Source organism: Sorex araneus, chromosome 7, assembly GCF_027595985.1.
Source record: "Sorex araneus isolate mSorAra2 chromosome 7, mSorAra2.pri, whole genome shotgun sequence".
In the NCBI taxonomy this organism is placed as follows: domain Eukaryota; kingdom Metazoa; phylum Chordata; class Mammalia; order Eulipotyphla; family Soricidae; genus Sorex; species Sorex araneus.
Window position 1 is genome coordinate 56,829,124 of NC_073308.1, and position 13,180 is coordinate 56,842,303.

Sequence of the window (13,180 nt, forward strand, 5' to 3'; positions counted from 1 at the left end):
ATTAGCCTGTTGATAACAAACAGATACTTCAAAATAAAGTGGCCATTGAATACATTCGATTTGCTAATGATATGTAATCTCAATTGCAGGAAAAATAAATTAGATTAAAATGCACACTATTAATAAAAACTTTGCTATATTCTAATTTCCAGCATTTTTTAATTGTTCACATGCAAAAGAAACATAAAACGAAACTGTCCACAATGGAAGTTTATATTAACCAAAGCAGCCTACTGAGTTTGAGGGGAAGGGGGCTTCAACCTATTTAATATAATGTCGGCTAATGAAAATAAAGGCAACACTGGGCTGGAGAGAGTACAAGAGGTAAGTTACTTGACTAGCAACTCAACAGACCCCACCCAACTCCTGGCACTACAAATGTTCCCCTTACACTCCCCAGGCCCCTAAAAGACAATACAAGACACTAAAGAAAACCACAAATTCCAGTCCTATATAGATGTCAGATTTTCTAATTGCCATGCTAAAAATAACAGTGAAGCTAGGCGAATTCAATGTATTGATCTATTTTATAGATATTCAATATGCAAAATGGTTCAACTTGCAATCAATATTAAAGAGGAATGAGCTATTTGACTTGGGCGGTGCTCTGTTTGAAACTGGCCGGATAAATAGCCCACCACATTTGAATTCTTGAATACCATGAGTGGCTAGTGGCAGTCTCCTTGAGCAGCATTGCTCTAGAGTTTCTTTTGTGACTTATTTTGCCTTTAATTTCCATGAAATAGCACTGCATTTGGTAGTCCTTCAAAAGTTAGAGTATCATGGCGTTTTCACCAATATTGTACTTTTTAAAAAAATCTATTGCACAAAGAGGCCGTTTTCTAACAGATGATCCAAAGAGGAAAGGTTAAAAATAAAAATAGCCAAACCATTTGAAGAAGTCCTTTGTCATGCAGATGTGGCCAATGTGAAAGTTAAAATTAATACAGAAGAACTTCCAATTGCAATTTTGCTGGGAACATGACAAAACTCAAAAGAGAGCACACGAAAAAAATGAAACACGCAGTTAGGAAATCTGAAAGCGCAAAATGTTTTTAAATACCAAGCCTGAATTCATTTTAAGTAAGTCATTTAAATTCAACTTGCTCAAGTTTAATTTAAATAACTCCCAGCAGCTACCTCATTTGGAAGTGGCAGCTTTTTTTTGACACCAGTAGTTTGGTAAATTGCAAACTGGCTTCCATCTTGATTTAACGCTGTTTTAAGTTTATATGAAAAATGTCACTATGTAAACAACAGACACTTTGATTAAACACGAAAGCTCTTATTTTGGCTGTTGAATCAATAACGCAGCTGGATTGGGAGTAGTTTACATTCTCTCAGAACTGGGCTTGGGTTCAGCTACAATTGCACTGACATCATTTTCCAGCGAGATCTGGCTGCCTTCAGCAGCCAGTTTAGAAATAACCTTTACAAACAACCGCATAATTTTCAAAGTTAGCACGTCTCCAGAGGAGGGTCTCACGAATGCCAGTGCTTAAAATAGGACAGTCAATCCAAAAATAGTGTCTCATCTGATGTGTAATTTACTAGGAAATTTTTTTTTCAGGTAATTTAAACTAGAAGACAAAAGGCTTTAGGGTTCCAATTTATCTCTTCTTTTACTTCACCTGTGATGACTTTGGAGCGTTTCCTAGTTTGGGTTTTATAGTAGTTTAACTGATAGGCAACTTAGAATAAAGGTTCTCAAATTTGTTTTGGAGACAGAGCGTGTGTGTAAATTATGGTGTTTTGTCCTAAAGACTGAGCTCCCAGTTAACCCTCAGAGTTACTGAAGTGATATTATTTATCACTTCAAATTAGGAATATCTTACACACACAAAAACAAAATCATATTACCTAAAGCATAAAACTGCAGCTTATTGGCACTTATACCTATTAACAAATAGGCAGGTGAACAAAAAGCTAGAGCATTCATTTATAACTTATTCAGTGTTAGTAAACAAAAGTTAAAGAAAAAATGTGATGCAGAAATGCTAAAATGTTTTCAAGACCAGTCAATCATTATTATGATATGCAACTCTTTGATTCTATTTTAGTTGCACAAAACTTCTCACTGAGTGGACATATGCATTCTAGATTCTAAAATAAAGAATCAGGACCTTCAAACTTTTGATCTAGGACCTTAAGGTGCTTACCTGGAGAAATTCTCTGACGTTAGATCCCAGAACACGCAAGATTGTATCATAACCAGATTCTTGACAAAAGACAAAAAACATCTTGCCAAACATTTGAAGGATTTCTCCAGCATTGAGATCTATTTTTATAGGTTTGAGGGAACAACAGAGGTAAAAAAAAAATATTATAGGGAGAAAATGATTAATGTAAAGAATGAAGATAAATCCATAATAAAAATACATTTTAAAAAATACTGTACTGGTGTGCAGAACGAATATAGAACAGAGGAAACACTTCTGAGCAGCATCAGAGGTTAAAATCTGAGAAGACAAACCAACACTCACAGGAGAACAATCAGCTTCTCAGTTTCCATGGCAAACTACTTAATGAATTCTAAGCATATATTCAATGCAGTATTTACTTTTTCTAAAAATCACAGAAAGATTATGGGGCTAGAGAGATGACACATAGGCTAAGGTGCATGTTTTGCATGTAGTGTACCCCAGTTTGATCCCTTGGACCATATGGAGATACTGGACCATCCCCAGTATCTCCAGTGCAGCCCTAGAGAACCTCAAGCACTGCTGGGATAACCTGGGTCATCACCTGGATAATCCTCAGGCCTCTCATTGAAGGAGGGTGGTTGGCAGAGGAAGGCCAGGAGGGGGCCCCAAATTTCCTAATTACTGCTTGGGAACATGTAAACAATAAAGAGCTTAAAAACCTGAAATCAAGAGTTCAAAATATTTTTCTTTATACAAATACATGCATTAAACAAGTGGGTTGCATATAATATATCCCCTCCTTTCTACCTAATGTTCCATGGCTTGTATTTTCTGTTTGATTTTTTTATTAGAACACCAAAGTTGACCACTATCTCATTCAACATAGGAATTCAACAATGTATTGAATGTATTGGAGAGGTTCAATACATTGTTGAATTCCTATGTTGAATAAGATATTAGTCAAACTTGGTGTTTCTCTAATTGTTTGAAAAAATAATTAAACTATGGAATAAAAAGATATTAAAGTGTTAGTGCATATACACTTAATAATTCTGTTATGGAGCCAGAGCCATAATACAGATGCTGTCTTGCACATGGCTGACCCGTGTTAAACCCTCCGCCACCCTATGTGGTCCCGTGAGCCCACGAGGATTAAGCCTTGACTGAGCACCACTGAGTTTGGCTCCAAAACAAACAAGCAAAAACCAACAACAACAAATTCCATTCCGAAAAATAATATTTAAGGGTACAAGCATCTTTAAAAAGATTTTGACACCTGATGCAAAATCAATCTCTGAAAAGTGTGATCCTGACTTAGCAAAACATTAAAAATGTAGGACTGGAGGGATAGCCACATGGGTTGGGCACATGCTTAGCACATAAGAGGTGTGGGGTCAATCCCTGGCACTGCATGGCTTGGAAAGATTCTCCAGAAGCAACTTCTGGGCTTGGAGCAGGGAGGAGTCCCTAAACACTATATGGCATGGCCCGCAAACAAACCAGGACAGATTATTTCCCTTTGTTTTAATTGTACCTTTGACTATACTAGGTCATTTTAATTGCCAAACATATTCAAAGTTATCTTATATTGCTTCCATTTTGATCACTAATGAGGTTGGACAGTTTTAATATTAGGGTTAATAACTTTACCATGCTTTCAAAAATGTTCTGCCTATTCTGCCCGCAAGTAGTATCCACCCCTCTAGTTCTATTTGGACACAAGTTGGGAAGCCACATGCTAATCCGCTCAAAGTGTTGCCCACTTACAAATCAAGTTAAGGGAAAAAGGGATATTATTTTGAGGACAAGTTTGCCTCCATGAAACTTAAAAAAGTATTTTTTACCCTTTCATAAGTTTTGTCTGATGTAGATCTCAGTTTCCTATTTCTTTTTCAAAACTTAATAAAATTCATGATTGCAACAGAAAATTGGCATAATATCCTCTACTAATCCACTTTTGCAATTACCAGTTGCTGACACTGTAACATTATTAGTGCATTATTAGTTTATTACATTATCTTTTTATTCACTTCTATTTTCAATTATGGGGCAGTGTAGTATGCATTCATTTTATAACTAGCTTGTGAAAATAAATAAATAAAAGGCTTGAACCCTGTACCATATGTTATCCCATCAGGATTGTGCAGTATACAACCTGCACAGCTATACAACGTGACCTTGGAACAAGTATTCCTTTTAACTTTTATGTGTAATTAAGCCAAAGAAGGGAAACCACAACAACTTACTGAGGACTTTGCTTGCAGCAGCAACCAAATCATAAGTTTTAGAGTCATCATATATTATTCTGACAAGAAACTGTCCTTCTTCATCTAACTGTGCCTCTTTTCTGGAAAAACAAACAACAAAATAAAACACAAAGATGAGGTGGATGATAGAAGAATAGACACGAGAGCTACAATTGGTTATTTGTTTAGGGAAAATTAGAGAGAAAAAAAGATAAATCTGTTTAACAATTTCTCTAAAAGTTCAGTGATTAAGAAATTAATCCATACCCCCAGCAAAATGACATATTTAAATATAGCTTAGTAAGACTAACATTTATGTAATACTTGAATGCCCTATACGATAACCAATAGGAAATATAGTAAAAAAAATGACTTTTGGTTTGATAGTCAGCAAATATTTGTCGAGTCCCCAATTGTACTAGGCGTTATTCCAGGCACACATTATTCCAGGCTGTAGAAAAATAAACAAAAGTGTCTGACCACTTGGATCCTGTGTGCTCTAAGAAAAGAGACAGAGGAGGCATAAAACTAAGAACATATTTAATGGTAAGTGCTGTGGTGAAAAATGATGCCAGGCAGTGGGTAGGAAGCTCGATCCCAGTAACTGGGAAGAATCACTGAGAATCTGGCCGTTGAGTGAAGCCTGAAGGGCCCCTGGGAGTGAGCCACGAACAGTCTGGGACTTGTGTTCTAGGCAGAAGGAAGAGCACATGACAAGGGCAGGATGGGAACTTGACAAGGGTGTGGGAAGATCAGCAGAGGCCAGTGGGGCTGGAACAGAGGCAGCGGCTGTGTTGCTTGAAGCAAAAGGAGGTCAGTCCCTGAATGGGCATTGGGACCACTCGTCTTATTATTGAGAAGATGGTCCTTGCATTTGTGATTTGGGCAGTGAGAAATTTTACTTCAATCGCTGTTGCTTTGCAAATGGGAAATACCAGATCCAAATCCAGACATGTCTGTTCTGAAGACAAATCCCGCATGATTTGCTAATGGACTAGAAACAGGATGTCAGAGGAGGAAAGAACACAAAGAAGAATGCTGGAAAGACCATGTCACCAATAGCTACAAAGACTGTCGAACCGTGGGAAAGACTACTGAACTGCGACTAAGATCAATAATTGTTTTAAATACATTAAGTTTGGGTTGTAAAGTAAATTGATACCATTTTCAAATATATTCTTAGCTTACTAAATGCATTAACTCAAAATATATTACCCAATGAGAGGAAATGTTTTAATAGTTGTCAAAAATATGTCAGTATATATTTTTTAATTGGATTTGGGTTTATTTTCTTCATCAAGTGTCCAAAGAGAAGAAATGTATCGGCCAAAACATTGCAAGCTGTGGAAGACAACCAACAAATTCCCAGATATCTTTCCCAATGTCAAAGCCACAAAAATACACAGAGCCTGAAAATGTGTGACTCCATGCAAATTATCGAAATCCTCCTCTACTGCTCAGAAAAGAGTAGAAAATACTCTTGTTTACTAATAAGAGTAGGCCTACTAGTTAGGTGGGACTTTAACACAGTGATTCAAGTAGTCCATTCATGCTTGAGAATCTCTTTAAATGCTATTGGAAAGAGTTTAGGCCAGCCACAATCACTGAAATTTTGCTGCCACAGTCATTCAAAGGAAAATGTCTATAGAGAAGCATGTCATAGGTCCAAGTAAGGAGGAAACATAGTTAAAGATACTCCATGTTCTTCAGTACATACCACATGTTTGCCTACAGAACAATGCTTGTGAAAATAAACCAAAAACAGAGAGAATGGTTTGGGTAGGCCTAGAGATCCAAATTCCAGAATCCAGAAATTACAAGTGAATGAATTTGGACAAGTCAGTCACACAAAATATATCAGCATTCGAACTCCTCTTTTAAAAACCAGTGTAATGGTTTTCTGAAATTGCAGGAATAAGGTGAATATACATAGTGCTTCATGTGTCTTCATATTCCAAAAATTATACAGCAATATAGAAGATGTAAAATTGTCTTTGGTAAGATTTACACACACAACTAGTAAATGAGGAGAACACAATCTTCAAAGCCTCCATTAGTAAAATATGCAAAGTAGGTAAAATATAAAAAACTCATGAAGATACACAAACTCTGACTTGTCTTTTAATAACTGCTTTTAATACTTTATACACTTGGACTTCTAATTATATAAAAATGAAAGGTACAGTAAACATAAAAACCAAAAGAAAATTTCCCCAGAACCCTGAGCATCCAGAGAAACAGTCAGTACTATATTCAAGTAGCTCATGATTGAAAATACTTATATATAGTTGTATATACATATATGTGCATATATGTATGTAACACACTTGATTATCTTGCTTTAAAACCATATTTTGAATTAATATTTCATGCCATTCTTTACATCATTTTAACAGTTTTGTAATACCATAACAAGTATAAACAATGTTGCAATGAATACCTTTATGGTTAATCATATATTTCTATGCAAACATAAAATAAATTCATAGAAATAAAATTTCTGAGTTGATGAATAAGACTAGCCTAGTTGTCAGTGACACCATATCATGAAGTAGTATTGGTTTATAGACTGGAATTTTCAAGTCTCTGATTTAGAACATTCCACAAATACATTAATAAATTAAAATCTTTCTCTATATATGTACATTTGTATGCATGTGAATAAATTAACCCCTGCTCTAATTTCTTCTCCAAATGTAATTAATCTGATGACATAAATTCTGCAATAAACACAATTTTTAGAAACTTCTACCATCATTACATCTACATGAGTAAAGTAAAAGTATAAAGTCCTTCAGCATAAATTGGAGGAACAAACATTCCCTTAGAAATCCCCTGTGAATCAACACCTCATTTGTTTTATTAAAATTAAGGCCCCATATCTTTGACGCTTAGCTTCCTAAATATTACTATAACACAATCCCATGAGGAAGGCTGAAATATAAAATAAGTAGTACATGGAAGAGAATTATATCTCCCGCAAATTTTCATACTAAATTCCCATAATTTATCCAAAATGTCCAGGGTTCCTTGATTTTCTTTATCTAAAAAATATTTGGGGACACGTGGGGGTGTCCATGAGTTATTCTAACCTCCAAACTTCCAAAAGAGCTTTTCCATACATGTTTTAGCACCTATTATATTCCAGAGACTTTTACTGTACTACGAATAACATAGAGAACCTTATCTTTATGGAATTTGCCTTTTTGTTCGCAGAAAAAAGAAATAAGAAATAAACATAAGGCATACTCAAATATTTTTATGAAGCAGTGAATACCATGAGGGAAAGTGGATATAAGTAGGAAGTAGTAGTTAGATGAAAGGAACAGTTGTAACACTGAGTCTGGTTGAATCACCAGACTCAACAATTTCTAACATCTAAGCTGAGATTTTTAACATCAAAGCTGGAAAAATTAACATCTAAGCTGATTTCAAAGGGATAGTTTGCCTTTCTCAGCAGTACTTTCTGGACCCACTTTCCTTTTTCTGGTACTTCATTCTTCACGTTCCTCCCTTTACAAGGAAAGACTCATTGGTGATATCATAGATATTTTGGTGTGAATTGGTAAACAGATAGAACTAAGCACAAGAATGGAATGCAAAAATGTTCAGGAAAACTAGTTTCAATATTGTCATGGAAACAAGTAGACATCAAAAATCAAATCAAACATGAGAAGGAGAGAGAGAGTGAGTGAGAGGAAGAAGAAAGAAGAAGAAAGGAGAAGGAGGAAAAGGAGAAGGAGGAGAAGGAGAAGGAGGAGAAGAAGGAGAGGGAGGAGAAGGAGAGGGAGAGGGAGAAGGAGGAGAGGAAGGAGGAGAGGGAGGAGGAGGAGAAGAAGGAAGGAGAAGAAGAATGAGAAGAATGAGAAGAAGAAGAAGAAAAGGAAGAAGAAGAAGAAGAAGAAGAAGAAGATGATGAAGAAGAAGATGATGATGATGAAGAAGAAGAAGAAGGGAGGAGGAGGAAGAGGAGGAAGAGGAAGAAGAGGGAGAAGAAGGAAGAAGAAGGAGGAAGAGGAGGAGGAAGAATAGGAAGAAGAAGAATAGGAAGAAGAAGAAAAAGAAGAAGATGATGATTATGAAGAACATGAAGGGAGGAGGAGGAGGAAGAGGAGGAAGAGGAAGAAGAGGAAGAAGAAGAAGGAGGAGGAAGAGGAGGAAGAAGAAGAAGAATAGGAAGAAGAAGAAGAAGAAGAAAAAGAAGATGATGATGAAGAAGAAGGGAGGTGAGGAAGAGGAAGAGGAGGAAGAGGAAGAAGAGGAAGAAGAAGAAGAAGGAGGAAGAGGAGGAAGAAGAAGAAGAATAGGAAGAAGAAGAAGAAAAAGAAGAAGAAGAAGAAGAAGAAGGGAGGAGGAGGAGGAACAGGAGGAAGAAGAAGAAGAAGAAGAAGAAGAAGAAGAAGAAGAAGAAGAAGAAGAAGAAGAAGAAGAAGAAGAAGAAGGGAGGAGGAGGAGGAAGAAGACGAAGAGGAAGAAGAGGAAGAGGAAGAAGAAAGAAGGAAGAAGAAGCGTCCCCTAAAAAAGATGTCAGTGGTGTTCAAAAGTATCACAGCGCGACAATATATTTTGAAAGAAATAGATGTCTTTCAAATAACTTTTGTTATAGTGTTTTGTCATAATGGTGTTCTGTTTTTATTCATCATCATCATCATCACCATCCCGTTGATGGTCGAATTTCTTGAGCGGTCTCAGTAACGTCTCCGTTCGTCCTAGCCCTGAGATTTTAGAAGGGGACGCTCCTTACTTACAAAATGTGAAAGCAAACAAACTGGATCCACATTCTGGAACTGGGTTCTTGCTATTGTCCCCTTTCCTTTCTTTCCCTCCCTCCCTTCCTCCCTCCCTTCCTCTCTCCCTCCCTCTTTCTTTCTTCCTTTCTTCCTGCCCTCCCTTTACCCCTTCCTCACTCTCTTCTTTCCTTCCTTCCTTCCTTCCTTCCTTCCTTCCTTCCTTCCTTCCTTCCTTCCTTCCTTCCTTCCTTCCTTCCTTCCTTCCGCCCACTTTTCAAGTATAACATGTCAGGAGAACTGCAGCCCTTTTGGTAAATGAGTCCCCCTTGCAAGTATGAAATGGGCATCCTAAAAGTGGGATCTTCAGGCAGTGTCGGAAGTCAGCAAAAAAAAAAAAAAAAAAAAAAACCAGTCAGACATCAAGCCAGCCCAAGGAAATGTCAGAAAGTGGGTCTGGAGCAATAGCACAGCGGGTAGAGCGTTTGCCTTGCTGCAGCCAACCCTGGTTCGATTCCCAGCATACCAAATGGTCCCGTGAGCACCGCCAGGGTAATTCCTGAGGGCAGAGCCAGAAGTAACCCCTGTTCATCGCCAGGTGTGACCCAAAACAGCAAAAAAATAAATAAAGAAAGAAATGTCAGAAAGTATATGCTGTATTAAGACAGAATCTACCATCATCTTCATTAGGAACCCGAGTTAATAAAAATGCATGTGTGCGCATTTGTTTTTTCGTTTGGGGGTCATATCTTCTGTGCTCCGGGCTGACTAATGACTCTGTGCTTAAGGATGACTCCTGGTAGGGCTCCAGGCACCAAATCCAATGTCAGGAATGGAGGCCGGATGCCTCTGTAAGTAGCTTTGTTCCAAAAATGGTCCTACTTAACGCATTGTAAGAACATCCTAATTGTTGAGCTGCATTCTCCAATTATTTAAAATTCTCACTATAAAGCAGAGTTAGCATCAAAGTTAATGTCTATACAACAGCTAAAATTTCCCAGGGATAGTCTCTGAGCGGCTGTGAAGCTTCTAGGGTTGTTACATTTTTCAGTGGTCCAACCACACTGTGGTAGAGACAGCCCCTCTCAATGCAGTGATGCCGTCTTCCCTGGGCCCATTTTTATTTGGAAAAGGCTATTCTTCTCAAGTCAGTGTGCCCACTACATCCAAAGCACTGCAAACAGTAACAGCTAATTAACTGTTACTCTGCCGAAAGTCAGGATTCAAAGTAAAGTCACACCAGTGGCCCTTGGTACATATTTACATTTATGCTGCTGTGTTTCCAGCTGGGAAGAGATTATCTTTGGTTACTTCCAGAACTCTGAAAAAAAAAAAATCCACAAGCATTTCAAATTCCCAGTGCCCTCATCAAACAAATGAATTTATTCAGTCCCCCGGGTAGCATTTCCCATTTTATTTGTTTGTTTAAACTTTGGAACACTTTTAAAAATTTTATTTATTTGTTTATTTATTTATTTATTTATTTTTGGTTTTGGGGTCACACCTGGCGATGCACAGGGGTTACTCCTGGCTCATGCACTCAGGAATTACTCCTGGCCATGCTCAGGGGACCATATGGGATGCTGGGAATCAGACCTGACCAGGTCGGCGGTGTGCAAGGCAAATGCCCTACCCACTGTGCTATCTCTCCAGCCCCCTAAAACTTTATTTTAAAAGCCAGAGAGATAGTAGAGGGCTCAGGCTTTACATGTGGTCAACCTGAACCATATGTGGTTCACAGAGCCCCTCCAAGTGTTATCCCTGGGCACAGAGCCAGGAGTTAACTCGAATACAGCAGGGTGTGGACCCAACTATTTTATTATTCTGACTCTGTGGCTTACAAGGCTATTAATCATGGTTTCTTCCAGCACAACACCCACCACCAATGCATCCACCTCCCTCTCTTCAGGACCAGCATTTCTTGGTCTCATACTCACCTCCTGAGTCCAAAGGTCACATCTCCTCCTCCTCCGTATACACAGTTACTCAACATGTCTAAGGTTCTGAGATAATTTAGTTGATGCTCTGGATGGTGACTAAAATTAACTTTCAAAAGCATGACCCAGATAAGGGCTTGGACCTTCTAGGAAAACAAACCCCAAATGAGTAATAGCAACACATATATCAGTTCGCATATTAGTAGAACACACACATCTATGTTGTCTATATGCAATTTAAGGTGTCTGTAGAAAGAAAGGTCATAAGTAGATAATATGATTATTAGAAATTGATCCATGTCTATGTCTATGGAGGATCATTAATAGCTGATTAGGTTGAGACAATCTTTTGGAGACTTTAAGCCTCAATCCTCTTATTGATAAAATAAGTATAATGGTCAAATCTACTTTCTATGGTGGTTGTGGGGCTTAGGAGAAACGAAGCCTTTGGCATGTGATTGTGCACACATGCTAAGCGCGCAAGACAGAGAAGCTGCTCCATTTCAAATAGAATGACACGGTGAGTGTTCTCATCTGCTTTCTACAACTAATTTAAGACTTAGGAACTGCAGTCTGTGAAGCTGACCTGAAATAGCATCCCAAACGCACCTCCTTGAGTAGAGACTTGCTAAAGTATTCAAACTTGTCCTGAACCATAATCTAGCAACTGACTTGGAAACTGCAGGACAGTCGTGTTCTTAATCCTGTCATTGTACAATCATGTTTGAAGGGCAACAATTTAAAAATGGTTGTGTTCTTAATCCTATCAGTATAAAGACATTTGAAATGTCCAAAAGGAAATGCTGTCATCTAGGCCTTCTGCTCCTTTCCTTTTGTAAGAAATATCCACTTGGAACAGCTCTTCCATTTTATGAAATAGCAGTTGAAGTTCTCATCATTAGATAATTTCTGGCTGCACCCTCTGAAAAATCACAGATAAGTATGACAGCATCCTATTCCTTGGAAATTTAAAAGATAATGCACTTATATTGCCTATCTCTACATCTTAAGTGAAGAGAAAGCATAGAAAAGTAGAAAAAATAGAAAGCATACAAGTGAAATAACAGATATCTATATAGAAGTACATTATCTATATAACTCTATATTATTTATATAATTATTTAGGTCTCACACTTATCTGCCAAGCAAAAGGGTGGACATCCATTCACCATGCTTTTTGCTGGGCAACAGTGGTAGAGTCTAGAATCTCATGAGACAAAATAGAAATTAAGCAGATGATACAAATCTAGAATTATAAAATCTCGCATGTACTATGAAGGAAAGGTTCGGTTTTGAAAATGAAATAATTGTCCCCTGAATACATAGCATCTGTTGGACCAGAAAAAGTATATAGGGTTGGGCCAGAGAAAGAACACAGGGATTAAATCCCTTGCCTTGCATGCCAAAGACCCCAGTTTGATTCCTGCACTATCTAAGTTTTCCTAGGCTTATCCAGGAGAGATCCCCCAATACAGTGCCAGAAGAAGACCCTGAGCAGGACAGGCTATGTGCCAAAAGATAAACCCAAAGAGAAGTGACATGTGTTTTACCATCCCCAAAATGAAGATATTTTACTTTCATGGGAGGGGATGAGATGAAGAAAGTGGGAAAGACGGATACTTCTATGCACAGGCATTGTGTTAGCACAGTTCCGAGCACACAGTCTTATATGAGTAAATTAGGCTGGAGGAACCAAAAGCAGACCCAGGGGCCTTGGATGCTCACAGCAAGTGGGGCATATGGACTGGAAGGTGTCATGTTCAGGTGATTTGAAAATTGGACTCACAGAATTTCAATAAAACTGCAATTCAGGGACTGGAGTGATAGCACAGTGTTAGAACCTTGTACGTGTCTTGCACGTGGCCGACCCGGCTTCAATTCCCAGCATCCTATATGGTCCCCTCCAAGCACCGCCAGGAGTAATTCCTGAGTGCAGAGCCAGGAGTACCCCTGTGCAATGCCAGGTGTGACCCCAAAAGAAAAAATTCAATATATCATAATCACATGGCAGGGAAATCAGAATGCGCAATAGAAACAAACCACAGAGTGGTATAATAAACACCAGAGAGTGTTGAAATCTCTTTACCATCAATATATTTTGATGTAGAAGAAGTTGAGAAACAATT

General features: G+C 38.0%; 1 protein-coding gene across 2 annotated transcripts in view; it reads right to left on the minus strand.

Moving 5' to 3' along the window:
- Positions 1-13,180, minus strand: part of GUCY1B1 (guanylate cyclase 1 soluble subunit beta 1) — a 48,474-nt gene that overhangs the window by 29,198 nt on the left and 6,096 nt on the right. For both annotated transcript variants that reach the window (XM_004606160.2, XM_055144630.1), the window contains exons 3-4: positions 4,391-4,491; positions 2,160-2,278 (exon numbers count right to left, since the gene is read on the minus strand). In XM_004606160.2, the coding sequence (XP_004606217.1) occupies positions 2,160-2,278; positions 4,391-4,491 (220 nt within the window). The remainder of the gene's footprint in view (positions 1-2,159; positions 2,279-4,390; positions 4,492-13,180) is intronic.